At 40.8% G+C, this 24,384-nt stretch overlaps 1 protein-coding gene across 2 annotated transcripts in view; it reads left to right on the plus strand.

Annotated features, from left to right (window-relative positions):
* The first annotated feature begins 575 nt into the window (after positions 1-575).
* The window catches only part of RABGEF1 (RAB guanine nucleotide exchange factor 1), a 36,343-nt gene continuing 12,534 nt past the window's right edge, over positions 576-24,384 (plus strand). The window contains exons 1-4 of one of the 2 annotated variants that reach the window (XM_075196795.1): positions 576-824; positions 14,469-14,651; positions 16,313-16,482; positions 20,462-20,581. In XM_075196795.1, coding sequence (XP_075052896.1) covers positions 598-824; positions 14,469-14,651; positions 16,313-16,482; positions 20,462-20,581 — 700 coding nt within the window. In that variant the 5' untranslated portion in view covers positions 576-597. The remainder of the gene's footprint in view (positions 825-14,468; positions 14,652-16,312; positions 16,483-20,461; positions 20,582-24,384) is intronic. The other variant, XM_075196796.1, reaches the window with a different exon arrangement.

Below are 24,384 nucleotides of genomic sequence, written 5' to 3' on the forward strand. Positions count from 1 at the left end.
GCCATGTTGTCGTGAGCAATGACTGTAATTTCGTACTCACGGTTGTGGATCGGTCGGAAACTTATACACACTACACAACGGAAACGAGATTGGAACGAAAATATTAAACGGTACGACCAACCAAATGGGGAGACAATCGTCCATTTGGGCAGACTTTCGACCATCGTGTCACTGTACACACTGACCCGGCTTTTGAACGAGCGGTCGTATGTCGGCTGTTTGAGCCGATTATTGGACGAAACCAGTGTAGTGTGTACCCAGCTTTAGTGAACGCAAAATAAATATATGATTTCTCTGGCGTTGTTGCTTTGATAAATTATCCAACTATTTAGAGTTGTCATAGTCATGAGGAAACAGCATTTCTACATCATTGTGGGCAAATATATGCTTAACAATGATGTCCCTATGGCATGACATATAGTGACACATAAACCAATAGCAACAACATTAACGAGAACACACAGCTTGTCAGGGGCATTTTTGTAACGGGGGGCACCTATCAGCTGATGACGTCAGCCCCATTGTGATGTCACAGACTATCCTAATGACAACTGTCTCCGAACACTGTGACATTAGTACAGTTCGCGGCTAGGCACCATGCGGATGCTAGGATGCCGGTCACCGGCGGTGACCGTGCGGCAGTTCCTCAGCAGGTCGGTGTTCGGTGCTGCGCGCGCACCTATGAGAGAGGATCCCGGAATGAGGCTTGTACCGCTGGCTCCGTGTGACGTCACCACGCCGGGCCTGGTTCCGTGTCACTCCGGGCAGAGAGAGAGGACTCAGAGGAGACCTACAGGAGCAGAGAGAGCCTGTGGCAGGGAACGGTGAGTAGTGGTGGTGGGATCCGGTGTGGGCTCAGTGACTGCCGGTATAAGTTAGGGGTTGGAGCACTAGAAATCACATCTTGTTTATCGTCAGCGGTCACCCCTCTATACTGACAGGTCCTACAGGGTATCCCCAATGTATAGGTAGTTCTCCTATATACTGAAATACCTCTTATGTATATCCTCAATACACAGCTATCTCTTCTCTACATGGGCAGCCCAGCGCCCTACTATAGTGATTCCTTCCTTGTTGCAGGGCCAGCAGCTTATTATACCCACACACACTTTCTAGATGTCACCAATACACAGCTATCTCTTCTCTGCATGAGCAGCCCAGCGCCCTACTATAGTGATTCCTTCCTTGCTGCAGGGCCAGCAGCTTATTATACCCACACACACTTTCTAGATGTCACCAATATATAGCCAGCACCTTACTTTTCTGACTGCCATTCCCAGGTTATCCCTGTTAGATCTAAAATTTGATCCAAGTTTGCCTGTGGTAACAAGTTTATCAGGAAGCTCTTCAATCAGCTGGAGAGATTAGACACAGACCAAGTTCTGTTTACAGGGAATATTCTCTGTTTATTGATATCAAGATACAAGTCTTTATAGCCTATTGAATATATCAATTCTACGGCATAAGCATACAATAGTCTATGGGATGTGCTTTGGATTAACTATCTCAGGTATTCTTGAGGTGTTTAACTTTCTCCCCCTTCTCAGGACAGGTGTGCCATTTATTCTTATCTGGAGGTTTATCTCCTGTCTGCCATATCCAAAGTCATGGGCACTGCTCCCACACTACAAGCTGAAAATGAAACTACCTATTGTTCACAAATTTTACTACATGCTTACAGGAGTTCTCTATGTCAGCTTGACCTCAAGGTCGTGGGCTTACATCTTGCAAACCTGCATTTTAGCAGAAAAATGATTAATAATCTTATCAAATAATATATCTGAGTTACAAAAATGGCTGAACAACGGCTTTATGAGACCTTAACAAAAAATCCTATTTAACACCCCTAACAGACAGCATACCATGTTATTGACATACCCCCCTGCCCCCCTTGCTCTATCACCAGTATATATTCAGGTGCTTCTGGGCTTTTCCTGTTATACGCCAGTATCACACTTTACTGACAGTTTTTTGCCAGGATATTCCCAGTGCTAAATGCTATGCTACACTGCCACCCGCTGCAGACAGCGCCTAACTTTACTGACTCTCACTCCACAGTATCTGCAATACACAGCCAGCCTTCTTCTGTAGTGTCGGCGCCTCCCAAGAAATAATCATCACACTAATATACTCCTACTTATTATCCCTAGCACAAAGCCAAACTCTACTAAACTGACGCCCCCCTTCCTTAAACTGACACACCCTATCCTCAATATACAGAGACAACTGTGCAGTACTGATACGCCTTCCTAGGTATCCCCAATAAAGCCAAATGCCCCACTATATTGATGTCTTTGCCCCCAGATATTCATCCAGCACCTCTGTCTACAGAAATCTCCCCCTCCACAATACTCAGACACTTCTATACTGATTGTTACTCTTAAAATAGCACTTGCTGTTTTTTAATTCAAGAGCTTTGATTTGGTCAAAATATTTTTAGGTGTGAATGGTTGCATTATTACTTGTGGCTTTCAGTTCTTAAAGTTTTCATTGATCATTTATCATTTCCTGGCCATCGTGGACAGACTAAACGTTCCCACTGTTCTGGCTGGCCAGGTGGTGGTGGCTACTGTAAGTTTTGTTGCATTATATTTAAACATTTTATACAGTTTGAGATACATTCATTTATATATTATGTTATGGGAAATAACATTCTCTGACAGGTCCTGTGTAAGCACATCCACGATCTACAAACAGATATCTAGGTCCTTACTCTTATCTACAGGTGCCAGAAACAGAGCCAGTTTTAAACCAGTGCTCCACAAAGATCAGAACTGATTACAAGTCATCTTTTGGACAAGCCATAGGGATGAGACTTAATCGGGTCCATGAAATTTAGTTTGGATTAATTGGTGAGAATACCCTAGAAAACTACTTTCTCTTAGGGGTTTATTTACTAAAATGCCGGTTTGAAAAAGTGGAGATGTTGCCTATAGCAGCCAATCAGATTCTAGCTGTCATTTTGTAGGATGTAGTAAATTAATAACTAGAATCTGGTTGCTATAGGCAACATCTCCACTTTTTCAAACCAGCAGTTTAGTAAATATACCCCATAGACTTCCTGCAGATCGTCAAAAGGATTGTTTGCTCACTTTCCTTCAGATTTTCAGAATTTCTCAATATAGAACATTAGTCTACTCTATTATTTTTCTTTTTCCATTGCCTCAGGAAATTGGTCCCTGTTTTTGGAGTTTAAGAAAATTAGAAACACTCTAGTAGGTTTATTTTCTGCTGACAAAAAAATGCAGTGCAAAGCTAACAATATTTACACTTATCTGTGATATCCTAAAACTTGCTGGACTCCTTACCAGCATCCAGTACCGGGTTTTTTCTGGGTAACTAACACTGCTAGTGTAACCTGTTACTGGTGTACCTGGGCTGGTAAGTGATGTTTATTTGCTCAAACTGGTTGAAGGTACCAGTGAGCAAGTCAGCTCTGCCCGCTGCTGGGTAGCAGGCAGAGCGGTGGTACCGAAAAGTTGCGTCCAAACCTCAGAACAGCCGGGAACGGATTAGAGTTGGGTCTGTCGGTCACAGGGATAGAGTAGTTTCCAAGCAGGTCTTTGAAGCAAGTGATGTTTATTTGCTCACACTGGTTGAAGGTACCAGTGAGCAGTTCAGATAAAACAGGGTTGCTGTGGACTCCTTACCAGCATCCAGTACCAGGTTTCTTCTGGGTAACTGACACTGCTAGTGTAACCCGTTACTGGTGTACCTGGGCTGGTACCCCTGGCCTCTTCCTATGGATCAGGGTTGCTGCGATTTCCTGTATTTTGTTTTAGACACAGAGGAAATCTAACAAAGTCTAATTAAACCTTCCTGTGTATTCAGGTGTTGGACCCTCACACTGCAAAAGGTCTAATTAACATGAGATTAACATGGGTCCTTTCCTCAGACAGTTGCAGAATACACATCTCCTCCACTCTATAGTTAACTTGAGAATTCCCAAAGAAAAGTTACAAAACCCCAAACAAGTCATTTCCCTACACCAAAATACACAAAAGACTTCTTCAACAAATGCTTATTGTATCAGGTATGTACCTCAGAAATAATGCATTTCCTCTTGCAAAGTTAAAACAAAAACAAATTTCCTCCTTTGGTCTCAGAAATAAAGATATTTCCTTTACCAAAATACACACAATATCAAAAATAAGTACATTTACAATTTGCTATTTCCTTTAAATAAATTTATACCATAAGTTATTTATAAGTGATCCAGTCACAACAGGGTTGTTGTCTTGTGTTAACTTTGTAGAGTGTGGTAATAGGGTAACCTAGGGTGATTAAGATGCTGGTTGAGGAATATCATAAGCTTGTATGAAGAGGTGAGTTCTCAGAGAGCTCTTGAAGGTTTGAAGACTAGAGGATATTCTTATTGTGTGATGGAGGGAATTCCACAAAGTGGGTGGAGCCCGAAAAATCCTGTAGCCCGGGAATGGGAGAGTGGAATGAGAGGTGCAGAACGGAGGTGTCCAGTTGGGAGGTAATTTGAGACAAGCGAGGAGAAATATGTTGGTGCAGTTTTGTTGATGGCCTTGTATGTTAGTAGAAGAATTTTTCTATTGGATTCGTTGGTTTCATTTTTCAATGTAGAGACTGACAGAGTGGCTCAGCAGAGGAAGAACAATTGGCAAGAAAAATCAATCTAGTAACTGCGTGCAAAATACATTATGGGGGTTTGAGTCTGTTTTGAGGAAGATCAGTAAGGAGGGCATTGCAATAGTCGATGCGGAAGATGATGAATGCATGAAGTTTTTGCAGTATTTTGTGTGAGATATGTTCGTGTTCTATAAATGTTTTTTAGATGTATGCAACATGGTATAAATATAGAGTTGATGTGTGGAACAAAGAATAGTTCTAAATCATGGCTCATACCTAGGCAGCGAGCTTGCGGGGTGGGATTTATGGTCATGTTGTCAACCGAAATAGAAATGTCAGGCAGGAAGCTTCTGTTGGTGGGTAGGAATATTATTATGTTTTTGAAAGATTGAGTTTGAGTTGGCGAGAGGATATCCAAGATAAAATGGCAGAAAGACAGTCAGTAAGGTGAGACAACCACCATATACAAGGCTCTCTCCCACTCTACTGCCCCCATAACATGTCTAACCTCCTCTCCATTCAAACTCCGGCCCGCTCCCTGTGCTCAGCCAATGATCGCCGCCTCTCCTCCTCTCTTATCACCTCTTCCCACTCCAGAATCCAAGACTTTTCCCGTGCAGCCCCCCTTCACTGGAATGACCTCCCTCGTTCCATCCGTCTCTCTCCTACTTTGTGCTCCTTCAAACGTGCACTGAAAACTCACCTCTTCCGCAAAGCCTACCAACCATCTACTTAACCACCCCACCTCCTCCACTCGCTCTGCCTTCTCTCTTCTGGCTCTCCTTGTGCCTGTTCTGTCTACCCTCCTTTAGGATGTAAGCTCAAATGAGCAGGGCCCTCTTCCCTCCTGTCTCCTCACCTGTTCTTCTGCTCCGTGCTTATTGCATTAGCCTGCCTGGAGTTTCTAGAGTATATGTATTTTCGTATATTGTTCTGTACTGTTTTACCCTGTATAGTCTACTGTTTGTACTGTGTACGGCGCTGCAGAAATCTTGTGGCGCCTACCAAATAAATGATAATAATAATAATGGCGAGAGATAAGGAAAGGATAGATAAATTTGTGTATCATCTGAATAGAGATGATGCTGAAATCCAAAGGAACTTATTAGTTTTCCTAGGCAAGTAGTATAGATAGACAATAGGAATGATAAAGGAAGTGGAACAGACTTGGATCCGTAGAAAATAACAATAAAAGCGCAATTAGGTAGGATGAGAACCAGGATAGGTCAGGAAGTATTGTAGCGTTTATATGAGGAGAGAGATCCAGGAGAATTAGAAGAGGGTAAAGGCCTTTAAATTTAGCTGTGATCAATTCTTTGACAACCTTGGTCAACGCAGTCTCTAGAGTATTGAAGCACTTTTGATGATCAGCTTTACCTCCAACCCATAACCTCTTTCAATTCTACAACTAATCTGTTAAGGGGGGTGGTGTAATTTTAAAGTTGTGAGTCCAAGGCTAAAACCCAGAGTCTTCAGTGCGGCTTTGGATGGGCAGGAAATGAACATAACATTTTTCCATTTTGTAAAGTGATGGCTCATCAACTTGTCTCATATATTTTCTCTTCTTTTCATGCATATTTACATGGTAAATACTTTTGCAAACAAGTAATGAGCATATACATTGTAGCTTTGACTATGATTTGTGTCGATACATTATTGTTTAGAAGAAATGTGTGTTTAAATATCAGTCACATTAAATTACAGCAGTTGGTGCGTGCATCACATGGGGGTCATTAGCAATGTAGTAACAATCAGGGACTGTGCTGCATGCTCCTAATTTATTTTTTAAAAAATGTTTGTTTCAGTAGATATGCACCCTTCATTTTTATGCAAATTATATTTAAATATGTAGCACTTAATGTAAAAAGGAAGCATCAAACTACCAGGCACTAGAAAGCACACATTATGCTGTATTATAAATGTTCTGTTGTTTATTGTAAAGCATAAAGAGAAGTTTGTCATCTATTTAAAATTAGTTTTAGCTCAGGACAGGACAAATAACTGTCACTATGGTGACTAAAAAAAAATGTGTGCTGGCGACCAGATTAGGGACTGATGCAGAGATCCAGACATCCACTCTTGTATAGCAGGCAGCAGCTCATTGCCACTGTCAGCACTTAAGGACAGTAAATTAATCTGTTAAACTGTTCAATTGGGCTGCTTGGAAAACCTCATTGTATTGTTTGCTGATGTCACCATGTGACCCTGCTCATGCTAATTACCTTTCTTAAGATTTGGCAGCAGCTATGAGCAGCTGCTAGTTACATGACAGTGGGTATCACTCAAATAGCTAGCTCGTACTAAAGCTTGGCTTGTGTATACACTATTTGGTAGGTGGGGATACACTAGCTCAGTGGATTCCAAACTTTTCCAGTTCAAGGCACCCTTAGGGTCTCAAATTTATTCAAGGCACCCCTAAGCCAAAATAATTTCCAAGTAGTCCCCCGCCTTGCTTACCACTGGCCCTGGCCGAGGCACCCCTGTGAGATCTCCAAGGCACCCCAGGGAGCCTAGGCGCACAGTTTGGGAACCACTGCACTAGCTGGTAAATTATAGGAGCACAGGCTGATATGTGGGGCTTTTACTATGAAAGCACTGGCTGGTATATAATGGGACAGTGGACTGGTATGAAGAATAACCGTTGCTGCTATTCTGTGGGTGTGAGGTTTTGCATTTGGGAGCAGCTATGTATGAGCATATTGGTGGCATTTGTGTGTGTAATACAATATCTGCTTTTTATTGCACTCTCTAATAGTTTGAATTTAGAATTTGATTCACTAGGGAAGTAAGGATATCAAGTACTGCAATACTTTTATTATAATGTAAAACCAAATGCACTTTAAAGAAAAGAAAAAAGCAAGAATCAGGTTAACCCTTTCAACAGTCCTCTCTGCAATGCATTTTGGAATGGGTCTCCTACAGGCAGCTAGAGAAAACTCTGGGCTGAAGCAAGTACAGCTCTTGCAGACCTGCAGAAAGGCATATTTGCCCGTTACCTGCTAGGAAGCGTATCTTTTGCACATGCTAGAAGGCAGGTGTAGATACACGCTGATGATGACTTGGCGTTCATCAGGAGCATAAGCTGCTGATACGAAGCCTGACATATTTAGACATGCTTACGGCTCTGCGTATGGACGGAAAGACGCTATTTTGTGTGCACTGGTTTTTATCATAATTTACTATTTTGCAAGCAGCTCTGCAAACAAGTTTATACAAGAAGTTCAATTCTAAAATGACATTAACTAAAAAAATTCATAATAACCTACAAACTTAATAAATGTCATAAGAACAAGGTAAGTATGGCAGTGACCGGAGCCAGTTTCCAATTGACAGGAGCAGCTGATTCATTCATTCGGAATAGACTGCTAGATCGTGCTCTCCCCCTCTCCTACATAATGCCTTGACTCATTGTACATTGTAATATTTTAATATTTAATTCTTCATCCTCTGTACAGGGAGATTAAGGTGTAAAGTAAATCACAACCCATTTCCATATTTGGTGCGTATGGTGTTACCTGTAGTTCCCCTTCTAAGCCCCTATGGTTCCCAGCTTACTTTGCTTCCAGGAGGTGGAAGCATATCGACGATTGTATTCGTTCTTGTACCAGGAAGCCTGCACATACAAGTCCTGATCATGGGGAGGTTTAAATTCCTTCTCCATACAGAGCTAAAAATGAACTGTTTAATATCTGTGGGCAGTGCGTAGAAAACTGTCCCCCCGCTGTCCATTCTGTACTCCTGATGCCTGTGTTTGCTCTGCACCTAGTCATGTATATAAATTGTAGTTCAAGCTGCACCTGCCTGTAAATCTTCCATGCTCCAGTGTTTGAACGGATATCGGAAAGCTGCTAAGTCGAGTCTATTTTACGATGTATTACCAGCAACGTGGTTCCCTTTTAGCTTTACAGTCATGTCCAAAAGTTTTGAGTGACACTAGTATTGGTTTTCACAAAGTCTGCTGCTTCAGTGTTTTTAGACCTTTTTCTCAGATGCTATGGTATACTGAAGTAATATTACAAGAATTTCATAAAAGTGTCAAAGGCTTTTATTGACAATTACATTAAGTTTATGCAAAGAGCCAATATTTGCAGCTTTGATCCTTCTTTTTGAAGACCTCTGCAATTCGTCCTGGCATGCTGTCAATCAACTTCTGCCACATACTGACTGATGGCCGCCTATTGTTGCCTAATCAATGCTTGGAGTTTGTCAGAATTTGTGGGTCTTTGTTTGTCCACCCGCCTCTTGAGGATTAACCACAAATTCTCAATGGGATTATGGTCTGGGGAGTTTCCTGGCCATTGTCCCAAAATTTCGATATTTTGATCCCAGAGCCACTTAGTTATCACTTTTGTCTTATGGCAAGGTGCTCATCATGCTGGAAAATGCCTTGTTTGTCGCCAAACTGTTCTTGGATGGTTGGGAGTAGCTGCTCTTGGAGGATGTTTTGGTACCATTCTTTATTCATGGCTGTGTTCTTAGGCAAAATTGTGAGTGAGCCCACTCCCTTGGTTGAGAAACAACCCCACACTTGAATGGTCTCCGGATGCTTTACTGTTGACATGACACAGGGCTGATGGTAGCGCTCATCTTTCCTTCTCCGGACAAGCATTTTTCCAGATGCCACAAACAATCTGATAGGGGATTCATTAGAAAAAATGACTTTACTCCAGTCCTCAGCAGTCTAATCCCTGTACCTTTTACAGAATATCAGTCTATCGCTGATGTTTTTCCTGGAGAGAAGTGGCTTCTTTGCTGCCATTCTTGATACCAGGCCATCCTCCAAAAGTCTTCTCCTTACTGTGTATGCAGATGCACTCACACCGGGCTGCTGCCATTCCTGAGCAAGTTCTGCACTGGTGGTGCCGCGATACCGCAGCTGAAACAATTTTAGGAGACTGTCCTGGCACTTGCTGGACCTTCTTGTGAAGAAGGTTTCAGGGCGCCCAACTATTGACCCTCTCTCCTTGAAGTTCTTGATGATCCGATAAATGGTTGATTTTAGGTGCAATCTTACTAGCAAGAATTTCCTTGCCTGTGAAGCCCTTTGTGTGCAAAGCAATGATGACTGCATGTGTTTCCTTGCAGATAACCATGGTTAACAGAGGAAGAACAATGATTTCAAGCACCACCCTCCTTTTTAAGCTTCCAGTCTGTTATTCTAACTCAATCAGCATCACAGAGTGATCTCCAGCCTTGTGCTCGTCAACACTCTCACTTGTGTTCACGAGAGAATCACTGATTGTGTGAGCAGTGTAGGAGTAACTTTACATTCTTAAGAACTAAACCTCATGATGTTTCACAGAGAAGGTTATAAGGAAATAAACATTGGTGATCCGTAGCAGTGTAGGCTATACATTTCTGTAGTGCAGTGAGTCCATGATGTGTGGGTGGAGTGAGGGTCCTCACATAGCATGCTTTTCTGTATAGCACATCATCCTGTGTATTGGCAAAGTGCCCGTGCTGCATGCAGTCAGCAGTTTACATATTTCTTTTATCTATTTTTGGTTCTGCTGTGGCATAGAACATGTCTCCCAAAGTGCAATGGTCATGCTTTATTTAATGTGATGGTGTTTGGGGTGTAAGCCTCAAAATCATCAAGCTGTCCCATTCATTGTATAGCTGGTGTTAGCCATTTGTTGCATTTATATTACAAAAAGCTAACTTAGCTGTCTTTGGGGGCAGGGGAGAAATATAATAGGCAGATCTACCCTTAGCGTCGCCACTGTCTAGCTAAAATTTTCCAACTAATTTGTAAAACTATATTTTCCCAGCCAATGCTATTAATATCTTCTTTATAAACAAACTTGCAAAGAAATGAATCATTATTGCATGTAAATGTGAACAGAAATGGTCTTGCATTGATCGTAATAGGGATATTTTCATGGAATGTTCCTGCAATGGAATTAACGTCGTCTTTTATTAGATTGTGTTATTCATGGTGTCATGTGTTTGTGTTTATTTGCAAGTATGCCTTTTACCACTATGAGACAAACAGATGAAGTCAGCCCATTATCTCTTTCCTGTTTTATTAGGTTATGCCAGGTGGCATTAAGAAGCACCTGGGTGGGTGCAGTTGTAATTCTTTGCAATGATAATGAAAAATGCTGGAGGTTATTGCCCATACCTACCAGGACTGGTGGTCAGTGATCTAACACACACTGCTGGCTGTAGTGCTCACATGGTGCCTGTTCTAATAGGAGAAACAATGGTTTATTCTATTATAATAGGACTCTGTGGACTCCAAGAGCCGGGTGGAAAGTAAAAACACCTGGGTGGTGCACCGAGAAATAGGTGCTGGGGGGAACAGTGGGTTGATGAACAAATTGCATTAATGCTTTGAAGGCTAAGAGTTTTTTGTTTGTTTTTGTGTGTGTGTGTGGGGGGTGGGTCTTTTGATTATTTATATATATATATATATATATATATATATATATATATATATATATGTGTGTGTCTAATTATACTGAGGACTGTGAACCATGAAAAACAGTATGTTACTAGGACAAATAATGAAATGGCCTCAAGTATATTCTACCCTTTAATTGCTTATTTTACCTTTTGAGAGCTGCTGACTAATATGTTTAAAACTGGAAGTGAAACTTCCTTTTCTGAAATGTTGATATGACAACAAGCCGTTGCATTTTTCCAAGAGTCCTACTGACCGTACAGTTCTTGTGAGTCAGAATAGAGAAACTGTGTGATTGTGTTAAAAGCAAATTATTTTGAAATAATGAAGTTATTTTTAATAAAGTCTACAGAGAGAGCACAGGGAGAAAGTATGCATACAGCTAAAATAGTATATCTGTGTTTTCCTTGTGTCCTTTCCATGTGCCTGGTGTCTCCATGTGACAAAGGTTTCAGCTTTCTTCACTACAAGATATATAGACTGGATAGAACACTACCTATGTTATGTGTAAACGTTTTCCTTGTAATTGACTTAAAAGCCTCAAATTATAGAGGTTGTAGACCTTTGGACAACCCATGCTATGTATGGCCAGTATTCCCTCTCCAGACAGATAGCAGCCATACACAGCTAGATCTGGCAGCTTAGAGAGACTAGAGAGCATTTAATCCTGGCAGTGCAAGCTGTATAGGTCCAAACCCAGTCTTCAGGGCTCCCTAACAGTGCAGGTTTTCCTGATCACATGTGACATAATTAGGACCACCTGTGGATCTGTTACAATGTGTCAGTCAGTAATGAATACACCTGTGCTCCAGCAAGGAGATATGGAAAACCTGCACTGTTAGGGAGCCCTGAAGACTGGGTTTGGGAAACTATGGCATATGAGATTAAAGATTGCCCTCATATAGTAAAAGCAGCTTCTGATTGAACACAGGCTATAATCAATTAGGAAACACAATTAATATAACCCCCCCCCCCCCCCCCATCTAGGATCCGTTGAGTCCACCAGTATCTGCAGACTGGAGAGGAGACTTCTGGTATCTGGGCAGGGAACCCTCTTCCCCAGAGTAAATGGGAGGCAGTGCTTCAAAATAGCAGCAATTGCCCCCTAGGTGGCAATCTATTTTAAAAAGATTGTCTGCTTTTGGACATATCCTTCTACCTTACCTGGCCAAATAGGGGGTGTCACCCGTATTACCTGACAATGGGAGTCTAACAATGCAAGGGAAGAGCAAGTCTGTTAATGATCCTCCAATAGAATCCATTCTAATGAGCATGTGGAAGGAGCATGTACATGTCACCACGCTGCAAGCTCATGGTGGTTGCCAACATAGGGAGGGTCGAATTTGTCCAAAAATGCCCATTAAAGTGTAGTGTGTCTATTAACTCACACACATCTATTTTAATCTTAAACGTGCTGTATCAAATGAGTCAATGGGTAAGACTGAGTCAGTAGTTAATTTGTCCACAAGTATGGATGTAAATGTCTGTGGATGCCTTGTCTAATATGAGCAATATTTTTTCAACTAATCGAGTGAAAATTCTTTTTATGAGGTTTAAATTGTTGCTTTTATTTCTTGATTGCTTTACTTTAAATGCAAACAGAGGGAATAAATCCATTAATATTCTTCTTAGAGTTACTTCCTCTTTAATCTTTAATCCTAAATATAGCAGTAGTAATGTAGCGTTCTTTAACTTGGCAAATTTTTGCTTTAAAGCCATTTGATGTTAAATGTCGTATAATAGGAATGGTGGCCACATGGATAACTTAACATAAGTGAAATTGAGATTAGGTGGCAATGCTTTCACTCTGTAAGTTTGTGTTGAATTAAACAAAATGCCCTTTTATATCCGAGACATGCTTTGTTCAATCATTCAAAACCTTTTTCTTTGGAATCCTTATGTTGTGCAAATCCATATATGCAAAAAATAAGCATCTAATACACATGCTACACACCTCTGCTGTTCACACAAGTAGCAATATAATCTCTGGATCAAAGAATGATTTTCGTTTGTGTTTTATGTTGCCACTTGTGTGGAAAGAGGCGCTCAGGGTCAAAGTTTTCAGAGCAGTTGACTTGCACCATGATCTGAACATTTCTGCAAAAACCCTTTCCTGAGTAATCTTGAGTTTGTTCACATGGCTGCAAATAAGCCTTTAAGATAGCACCATATAGTGTCAGCAGGTATTTATTTATTTACTTAAAATTATCTTTTACTTGGTAAACTTTGTTATTTTGCTGTGTGATAGTTTCCCCCTCTGGTCACCCTCCACTTACCTCCTCTTCCCCTTATTCGGGTGTTACTGCAGGTAGGGAACCCTTTTTATTCTCTTATAAAAGATTCATCAATAAACACAATGACTGTAATGAGTGCATTATTGTGCTTGGCTGATGTGGGTGTTAGTGTGTGTGTGTGTGTGTGTGTGCGTGTGTGCGCTGCTTACGCTAGTTCCTCCAACTAGTAGAACTAAAACAATGTATACTTATCTGTACGTAGCCGTGGAGCACAGGTTGTTGCTTGCCGTGGTGTAGTGTTTTGGTGGTAGCCTGTGAAGTGAGCTAGTGGTCTGTAACACTGGGTAGTTGTGTCAAGCTAAAGGTAAGTTGGGTAGAAGTGTTGTTAGTGATGGATATTATGGAAGTTCAGACAGCCCGGGTGAGTAGTAGGAAGGTGGTCGGATAGTACAGGAAAGAACCAAGGAGTGGGGGAAAGAAACAAAATAGAGTGGAGGACAGACAGGAGAGAGAGTAGAGGGAGGATAGTGAGGAAGGGGGTAAGTATAGTAGAGAGAGATATGGGTGTAGGTTTAAGTGAATGAACACGGGTTAAGAGGTTAGAAAAATAGTTTGTAGTACATGAAAGGGGTAAAAAGAATGGCTAAAATCACTGATAGGAATGGTATAGATATATGAGCTGAGAATAGTACAGATATTGGGGTATAATGAATAGAGTGGAAATAGGTAGGTGCTGTTGAACAGCAAAATTAGGGCAGAATAGGAAGATGGTGAACAAGAAACAGACACCAGAAAGCTAGATAGAAAATGAATGAGCTAAGAGCAAGATAGATGTACAGTTATGAATAACATTATGTATGATTAAAATACAAATATGTAGATGAAAGTTAAAATTAGAGATAAAAAATAAATAATAAAATTCCAAACAGGGATGGAAGTAAAGGTATGAATAATAGGTAGAGAAATGAGAAAAAGGTAGTAGTAGGTAGTAAATTTGCTGACTGTAAGATACATGTTTCAGCCAAAGAAACCACAAGTCTGGTGGCCATTTTGAAACATATGTTGGATAAACCTAAAATAAACAAAAAGACTGACAGGATCTCAATACATAATGCTCTCTCCAATGTTTAATTAGCACATTTTGCAGATAGTTTGCTTTCAAGGTTAGTAGAGGATAAAATATTGGTTAATTATGTTTCATTAAACTCTGTTTTGTTTGACTTACTCAGGAAGATGAGCCTGAAGTCTGAGCGGCGAGCCATCCACGTGGACCAGTCTGAACTACTGTGTAAAAAAGGATGTGGCTACTATGGCAACCCGGCATGGCAAGGGTTCTGCTCAAAGTGTTGGAGGGAGGAGTACCAGAAGGCCCGACAGAAGCAAATCCAGGAGGACTGGGAGCTTGCAGAACGGTACCCATTTACTCATTGATGGGTTTGTAGGTTGGGTTCTTTGGCTGCCAAGCAATAATATCAATACCATTAATTAATGGTATTCACAGATAATCAGAAAGTGGCTTTATTTAAAGCCCTGTTTATTGTGAGACATTGACTACTTATCTACTAAACATGTTTTGTTGGGTATTACTCCATAATTCAAAAGACCACAGTGTGGAGCTATAGAACAGTGTAGCACTTTGTAAATATCGGTTTGCTTAAATAAAGTTCTCCATACCAGTATACTGTGTAAATGTCTTCAGTACATCACATTGCATTGCTACTTTCAAACCTTTATATGTATATTTACACAATTCTGCATCTAAATTGTGACACACTTGCCAGACACTATATTTTTTGTTGTTAAATACGGTTTATTGGTAACAATACAGTGAGAATCCAGCAGTAGGTGTACTCTTACACAAAATGCTCACAGTGTGCTGAATACGATCAGAAGCGATGTATTATGTATAACATAACAGGGAGAAGGAGAGTAGGTTAGGGAGCAAGAGATAGGAGTAGGGAGGGGGGATTGCCAAGCACTATTTATGAACACGTTTATTATTTTAGGTTTGTGTAACTTTTGTAGTATCTGACACACATGTTCAGCTGTTATTGGAAGACAAGACGCTATTCCATTCATGAACTCTTAGGTGTACTCTCCTTCAGGGCTCATAATGTCACGACATGTATTGAGCATACTTATGTTTTAGCATTAGAGGTGAGATACTTTAGCTACTGAATCGTTACCCCGTGTTACTTTGCCTATGTGTCTTGTATTGTTCTTTCATTTTTCTGCATAGGCATAGCAATGCTTGTAATTATTCTTTACAAGCGGAGTGTATATTTGGGCTTAACATGTACCATCATAATCTGTTTTGTACTGCTGGGTACTGTGTGTGTGATAGAGACAGCTAGATATATTATACACTGTAAATGTTGTAAATTGAGTTACATAAAGGCGTTTTCAGGTTACAGGTTCTTTAATTGAGTCTACCTTCCATTGCGAATATTTAGCAGTAAACTCCCTCCCCCCAATTAGCAGCACTGGGGGTTGTCCTGCATTCTGGAGATACTAACCCGGATGCACCTTCTGTTGCACTTTTAGAATTTCTCAGATTCTGACAATCTTGTGTATAGAGCAGTTGAGATGGTTTTATTTTTTTTCTTTTCCTAATCTTAATCTGAGCTCCAGTACATGTAATAAAGGCAAAAACATATTTACACAAAATAAAATGTAAATAGCTGAGATGATTGACGTTCATTTGGTTTATTATTCATGTAACTTTAATGCTTCCAAATGAAAACCACTTATTTGTGAGCATAATTTATTACATGCTAAAGAAAACCTTTAGTACTGTTCCTCTATGATGGAAGTGCCCTTTTTTTTTATTCTATAGAGCCCATTTCATTTATTGTCCCAATATTTTATTGTAGACCATTATTTCTCTGGCTGTGTAAAATACGCCTTGAACGAAGTGTTGACCTTCTCTCTCATAAGCTCTTGATCCACACAATCTACTATTACTCACACACAATATACTATTACTCAGTAATCCCAGTATCATCAGCTATAACTGCACCTTACAGTATTAGTGGAGGCTGAGTCCTGACCTTTTGACATTTGTCTCTTGTAGCTTGCAGCGGGAAGAAGAGGAGGCTTATGCCAGCAGCCAGGGGGCCCAAGGAGGTCAAACCTCACTTGGCTTCACCAAGTTTGAAGAAAAGAAATCCAATGAAAAAACCAGAAAAGTGACCACAGTGAAGAAATTCTTTACTGCTTCATCCAAAAGTGTGCAGAAGAAAGGTAACTACGTATGACACAATTATCAGATGCAGTGTCCAGATGTTTTACCAGGATTTCTGTTCTGATGTTACCTAAATAAGCTTGCAATGGCCTGTCAGTATCCTCCTGTTCTTACCAGTTGCTTACACCGTACCTCTATACTAGTAAAACACTTCTATATGTGAGCATATTGTGGCATGACTTTCTTATACATTCAAATCTAGAACACATCATGTAAATCAGTGATACGGTGAATGTCAGGACCTGATTAGATAAAAATAGGGAGATTGAGAAAAACAGGAGCAATGGTTAATACATTTATCAAAGTATCCCTGAAATTGTTTGAGCTCTAGAGATTAATTTTCATATTTTAATTTTCTCCTTTCCTTAATTAGAGGGCACTGCAGCCAATTTTCAGTATTCTTTAAATGGCCATGAATTTGAATACATTGGGATAGATTTAATTCCCTAAATACCCGGGCGATGGGACAACCATAGAGGTTCAAGCAAAAATCTGCATCACTTATTACCGTAATGTCGGTAAAAATGCGCGTCCGCAATGTTCTTAGGAGCATCGCAGACACTTGAATCCCCCCCCCCCCATTGTTTTTTGCTTGAGAGCAGTTTCGTTTTGAAAAGTATAGAACAGTCTACTTTTTTTTTTGCCCTTTGAAAAAAAAAAAATAGTTAGTAACTGTCACTCCCCAAATTATTTTGGAGCATATTAGATTCATTCAGATTTGGCTATTTCTTATAACCAAAATGTGACAGATTTTGTAATGTATTAAGGGGCTGGGACTTTTTTGTGAGCACATTATCATTATGTAAGTGACTTTTCTAATTGATTATAAAGCGTTTAATTATTTTTTTCGTTTTTTTTGCGGATTCATTGGTAACTGAGCTTAACTGGTAGGCAACGTATTCACTTGCATAATTGATTTAAAAAAAAAAGTGAATTTATTTGCAGTGCTTTGTGTTTTCAGTCTCCAGTAGTGTGTTGTGTAATTCCCAGAATACATGGTGTAAGTGCTATGACAGGCCACAGATCTTCAATTTGAACTCTGAGCCCCCTAGCATGTTTTTTTGGGCCAATCTCTAAAGCTGTGATGCCCAATCAATGGCTCTCAGCTCCCTTTGGTGTTACTAGTGGTGAAGTACCTGTCTGTCCTGAGCACAACAGGCGTTCATCCTGCTGCACAGGGATGATTTGAAGCATCGTATGTCTGTTATTGTTTCTTCCTGGCTGCACTGTGGAGACCTGGACTTGAGAGCAGTGTTGGCAGGAAATAGCAATAACGTACAATCTACTCGATCACATGCAGCGGTGGTGCCTCCTATGCATGTACGGTGGAGCGGTGGTGCAGTTATTTCCATAACTGGAGTTTGCTAGCTCTGATTATGAGCGTCTCTGAGGGTCACGTAATGAAAATGTCAGTCACTAGCATAGTTTAAAAGTTAAATAAAATAGTTAAATGTAAAACAAAGTTTAATAAAAAAGAGGAGGAGTGTGCCTAGCGGTATAACTACACTGTTCTGCCACCTGGACCTTATTGGGGAAATCTTGTTTTTCCACTGCTCTTTGTAAAACTTTGCAAGGAACTCCCTGATTCTGCCCATCAGCTGATACCAACTCAGCTCTAACCTTGGAAATCTAGGCGCACTTGCGCAGGTCAAGGTGCTTGTTACCTACGGAGAACATTTTGTACTATTGTTTGGCTGTTTTGCTCTTTGTAACTAAGGCCCTTAACATTGCTTACATCCACATTATATTTGGCCCACAAAGTTAAAAAATGTCTCTGGTTTAGAAGTACATATTTTATCTAATACTAAATTTTATTAATTAACTTGGAAACTCTTACCATTTTTATTTTTTTTCTATTATTTTTTTTAAATTGTTCTGTTTTTGTAGTTAGAAAAATAAAAATCTGATGTCCATATAATTGACTTGTTATTGATGCTCCTCCTCAAATGTCAGATTGTAGCTGTTACCACGGCCAAGTAGATGCTAAGCCCCCTTACCTACTGGCGTCAAAATACATGCTTTACCTAGCGTTTTGTTTACTAGTAAAGCATGTAAACAAGCATGAAAACGGAATCCATTGATTTCAGTGACCCCATACCCGCAAGTATTTAGGAGTGCTTGTGCTGCATCATGGTTTGTCAGTGTTCTCCATTGATCACCCTCCCCTGACCACAAGTGTGAGTGTGTGTGTAAACCACCTCATGTCAACGATGGTCACATCTGACAGTCGTGTCTCTGGTGTTTAACGCAACATCAGTGGGTAAGGGTCCTTAAAAATTAAGATTGGAAACATATAGTAAGAATGAGGTATTTACATGTCTACAAGATGTCTGTCAGTGAGTTCTTGGTTATGTTATGAGAAAAAAAAGTATTCTACCAATTTTTTCAATGATTATTTGGGCATCGGATAGTGTTAGCCGTCTTTGAAATGCAGAATTGCCAAACATAATGGACCTGAAAAATGAATAATGGTAATTTGTAAATCATCTTAGGAAGTTTGACAATGTGAGTTGTCTCTTTATCTTGGGTTTTCCTGGCAATGCATTTGACCCAATTTGGTGCAGCACCTATAACAATGAATGAACTGGACACCATGCATGTTTACAGTACTCTGTCCTATCGCTGGCAGTATACCTGTATTGCAAGTGTCCTCATTCCAATCTGTGGGTAAGGGAGAATTTCATTAATTAAATACCCAATAAAAATATATTCTTGCTGTAGCTGTGTTTTTATGGGAATGCATTACCTATATTGCATGAAGCTTGCTTTAATCTCTCCATATAAAAGCACTCTAACCACATCTACTACACACATTCTTTGTACCTTATATTTTGGAACAGGATCAACCACAGAGAGTAGTTCCCTAGCAATCTGACACATACTGTATCCTCTATAGTCTTTGTTATTTTAGATGAAAAAGGGCTTTTCCTACTTCTTCTCAAATCTCCCACAGCCCTCTCTTCTGCCTCCTCCCTTTATTCACAGTTTTGTGCCGATAGAACACCTTTGTCTGTAAAACTCATATCTGCAAACATGCCCGAACTGAAATAGAGGTTAATCCTGTGATCCCCAATATTGACGGTTTAACCAATGAGACATATGAATACTACCACAGCCGGTCTGCCTCACAGAGCTTGATGGCTTAACGTAGAACAAAAAGTAGACATGGCTTTGTGTACAGTCTTACTTGTCCAATATGCAAATTTAAGTTATATTACCTTATCATGATAAAGCAGTGATAATAAATAAAAAAGAAAAACTTTAGGCGGGCCGATATAATTTATTAAAAAACTCAAATATCGAAATATATAATACAAATGTTTTGAATGGGACAGGAGGGTGTTATATAGCAGTGTTACCTCTATAAGTGCAGCGATCGTACAGACACAGCACTTATTTCAGCAGGATGTTGCAGATCCGTCTTTCTGGTGAGCCACTAACTGACAACACAGCAGCCAATCGAAATCCGCCTTAGTATATGGCCCAGCTCATCTCTTCTCACATGACTTTCAGCCATTAGGGGGCGGGCAGGTGTTTGAGTGATTGACATACGAAGTGGCCTTTTAGGAAGGAGGATGGAGTGTAATGGAGGAAATAGCTGGGAAGGCATAAAAATGAAGGTTCTGACACACAGGGTCGGCCGTAATAATTTTATGCATATTTTAATATAATTTTTTAAAATATTGGCGGGCCGGATAGAAACCTCTAAGTGGGCCGGATCTGGCCCGCGGGCCGTAGTTTGCCCATCACTGTGCTAAAGCATGTACATGTAAAGTCCATCACATTAACACTGCATGGTGAATTTAGCTGAATAACTGGGGCTGATGAGTTTTTGTTTTGCTTTTTATGTTATGCTCATTAATTCAAATTAATGTTTTGTTTGTTTTCTGCATTTATTTTTTTTATCCCGATTTCTCCCCTCCTCCCATGGGCATGTAACACTTTTGGCTGTCTGGTTTGGTCCTGAATGTACTCCAGACACTGAAGAAAAGTCTGATAAACCGGTGCAGGGAGGAGGGAGGGAGCGCAGTGGTGATATTCTTAAAGACCTGAAGGGTCTTTTTGTCCCTCCCTGGGAGCTGGCCTACCCTGCTGAAGGTAACCCACCTTAGCCAGTGGTGTTTGCTTGCTTCAGTGCATTGTTGCTTTTGTATAGTGTAGGTCGTGTTTGGTGTTAGATTGAGTTCTTCTTTCTGTATTAAAGCAGCATTGCTCAGGTTCTAATCTGATTATGTCTTTGTTTTCAGAAGCCTTACATTTAATATATACATTGCAAATGTCTCTAGAATGTCCGCATTCTGTGTAATATATCTGTTTGTATGATCGTATGTAAAACATATAGGTGTTATAAATGTAAGAGGCTTTGTAAGTACTGCTTTAATATCAGATCAGAACACTGTCACTATGTTTGTCACCTGCAAATAGATGTTGTGGAAAACTTAAGAGGAGCCTTATCCTATGGACAAACCTTAATGCCTTTTGGCTGTGAAACTGAACCATTATCCTTTATTTGTAAGGCGCCACAAATTCCGCAGCGCCAGAGAGTCAGCATACATACAAATCACATAAATACTAATTAAATATAATAACAAAGCACACAAGTACATATTACAAGTATAAATCATACTAGGCTAGTACAATTATAGGTAGCAAATATACAAGTATAAGTTCCATAAGAACAAATGAAACCTGAAAACATAAAATTCACACATACTAGTTTAAGCATAAACATATCAAGTACATAGGCCAGAAGAATTTTGTCCACTCTGTTTAGCAAAATCATCTTTAATCCCACCTAGACGGTGAAGATAGGACACAGTGTTGATACAATGTTAGTATCTTTGGGTGTGTTCAAAATTTAAAACCTGGTGTTCATTTCATTGACAAGTTTGTTCATTGTATCATTGCTGTTCTTCCATTTAATAACATAGTCTTATTGTGATTTGATGAAATCTAAAGGAGAATATTTCTACATAAACTGTTGGGATTAAATATGTCATGTGGTTATGATTGTCCATTTGAACATGCACTATTGGTACTGGTGAACATAAGTATATATTGTATACCTCCACCATGAAGTTAAAACCTTTGTGGCATAATGTGAACTACAGTGCAGGTTAAATCAAACATTTGCATGCTCCATACAGGTGGTCATAACAAATATAAGTGACCTTCATGTATGCTTAAAAATGCATCATGCACAAAAATATGGACCATGCATGGTGCTGTTTTTAAAAAAAAGAAGGTCACAGGAACAATGGTGGGCTGGAACTCTTCATACTCGGTCAGCGTGAGGAGGACGACGTGAGGTTCTAGTCCGATATCGGATTACAAAATTTCCCTTATCAACCTTCACTCTCACCAAAATACATTACAAATAAACTTGACCTATTCATTCACCTACTGAGAAGCATATCGCTTTCAGCATTCTCAATACTTGGAGTGTGATATGCACGGGGAGCAGAGTCCTTCCTGTGGCCCCACGCCGATGTGCACGGGGGGGGGGGGGGGGGGCAGACTCCTTCCTGTGGCCCCGCGCCGATGTGCACGGGGGGGGGGGGGGCAGACTCCTTCCTGTGGCCCCGCGCCGATGTGCACGGGGGGGGCAGACTCCTTCCTGTGGCCCCGCGCCGATGTGCACGGGGGGGGCAGACTCCTTCCTGTGGCCCCGCGCCGATGTGCACGGGGGGGGGGGGGGGCAGACTCCTTCCTGTGGCCCCGCGCCGATGTGCACGGGGGGGGGGGGGGCAGACTCCTTCCTGTGGCCCCGCGCCGATGTGCACGGGGGGGGCAGACTCCTTCCTGTGGCCCCGCGCCGATGTGCACGGGGGGGGCAGACTCCTTCCTGTGGCCCCGCGCCGATGTGCACGGGGGGGGGGGGGGCAGACTCCTTCCTGTGGCCCCGCGCCGATGTGCACGGGGGGGCAGACTCCTTCCTGTGGCCCTGCGCCGATGTGCACGGGGGGGGGCAGAGTCCTTCCTGTGGCCCCACGCCGATGTGCACGGGGGGGCAGAGTGCTTGTTTACAAGCAGTGTTTTTGCAAGATACACTAGTTTTGCAAACATACAATTCCTGCTCAAGTGCAAGCTGTGTTTCAAACCTTTGTCTATACAGCACCTGTAAAAACTAGGAGCTTGCACTTAAAAATCCCACAGTGCTGTATTTACGACTTACCTTATACACTTAAAAGTTCCCCATGCAGTAAACTTCTTTTAGTTTAAAAAACAAAACCAAAAAAACTTGCGCCTCAGTCACTTGATGCCATTCTGCTCTCCCTGAGCCACGCTTTTTCTTCAGGCACGTATAATGTAAAACCTATTACAGTGAGGTATCCTGACTTGAAGCCAGCAATGGTCTTAACTCCTAAACCCTGAGTCGCGGGACATGTCCACAGTGTGAGTGTGTGCAAATGGTTTAGTCATGCTGGAGTTTTGGAGATCATGCTCCAGAGCTTGAGTTACTGAGTTGAGACAGCCCTCCACCTCACATATCATGAGGCAGCTATGGGCAATAAAGTGTTTACTGCTTCAGAAGCACCTACTACCTACTCTCATTTCTCCTGATTACCACATCAACGGGAGCCCCTCCTTCTCCAAGACTAGTACATTAGTAAAACTCCCTCTTTGAGATCCCTGCACTCGCTTGTCTGGGTAGATCTGGAGAACTGCAGGAGCAGCATTGGAGGAGGACAGTCACATGACGGAGATTTGATATAACAGCTGGCTGTTGATTGGTTAGCTACAGTGATGTCAGATGCCGCCTCTTTCTCAGCACCCATGCAGCTTTGTAGTGGAGGTACCCAGTACAAGTGAGCATTGAAGCCAACTTTTCAAAATGAATGGGGGGTACTTACAATGCCGCTCTCCCCTCCTCCCCATAAATATGGCTAAACAATGGCAAGCATAGATATGGTTAATGGATGGGGTTGCACAAATATCAGGGGTGCTCAAGCACCCACAGAGCTGGCTCCTATGCAAGCGAATACTGTGATCAGCTGTATCACACAACTAACTGGATCCCAGTAGAAAGGATGATGAAGGGAAGCTTGTAATGCAGCAATTTATTTCATATAGGATAATGCATAAAAGTTTCTATGAATTAAAGGTGAACGTGTGTGTGTGTGTGTGTCTATATATATATATATATATATATATATATATATATATATATATATATATATATATATATATATATATATATATATATATATATATATATATATATATATATTTTTTACCAATGAGCACCCAGATAAAACTGCAGGAGGCCCCACGTTCAGAATTCCTGCAGTTCTATAGATATTTTTCCTACTGGCAGTGCAGAAAAATGAACAGCTGCCATGGCTTGTCCAGTCCACTCCATTGATAACTTCACAGTGCAAGAGGATTAATTAGACTTCTCTCAGCTGTGTACATGGTAGATGCTTCAAGTGTGGTGTCATTAGATGTGAATATCCACCATGCCAGTTTTACTAGTGGGGTTCATTGATAAATGAAAATAACTGAAGTCCTCCAGTTAGTGATCCTTGTTACAGCTGCACTTTAAAAGCGTTTTATCCGCAGTGAACTAACATTCACATGCGAATGTGCTCATATAGGTAAATCATACTACTTTCATGAGTTTCATATCCTTTCACTAACTTGTATACTAGACATGAGTGTAAACCTAGTATTCTTTGAGCATGCTGAACAATTCAAAGTAGGTGTTACTGGCTGTGTAGTTTTGTTTACTGCTTGCAGTGTTTGTCTGTTGCATGTCCGTGTCCAGACATTTCATTGTTTATACTCACGATTTGTTTTACTTTATTATTCATTTATCATCATTATTTTTTTCATTTGTTATAACCATTCTGTGTTTTTAATTTATGCATTGTCATACTTCACTTCATTATTCCTCCACT

This window comes from Mixophyes fleayi, chromosome 2 (genome assembly GCF_038048845.1).
Source record: "Mixophyes fleayi isolate aMixFle1 chromosome 2, aMixFle1.hap1, whole genome shotgun sequence".
Classification (NCBI taxonomy): domain Eukaryota; kingdom Metazoa; phylum Chordata; class Amphibia; order Anura; family Limnodynastidae; genus Mixophyes; species Mixophyes fleayi.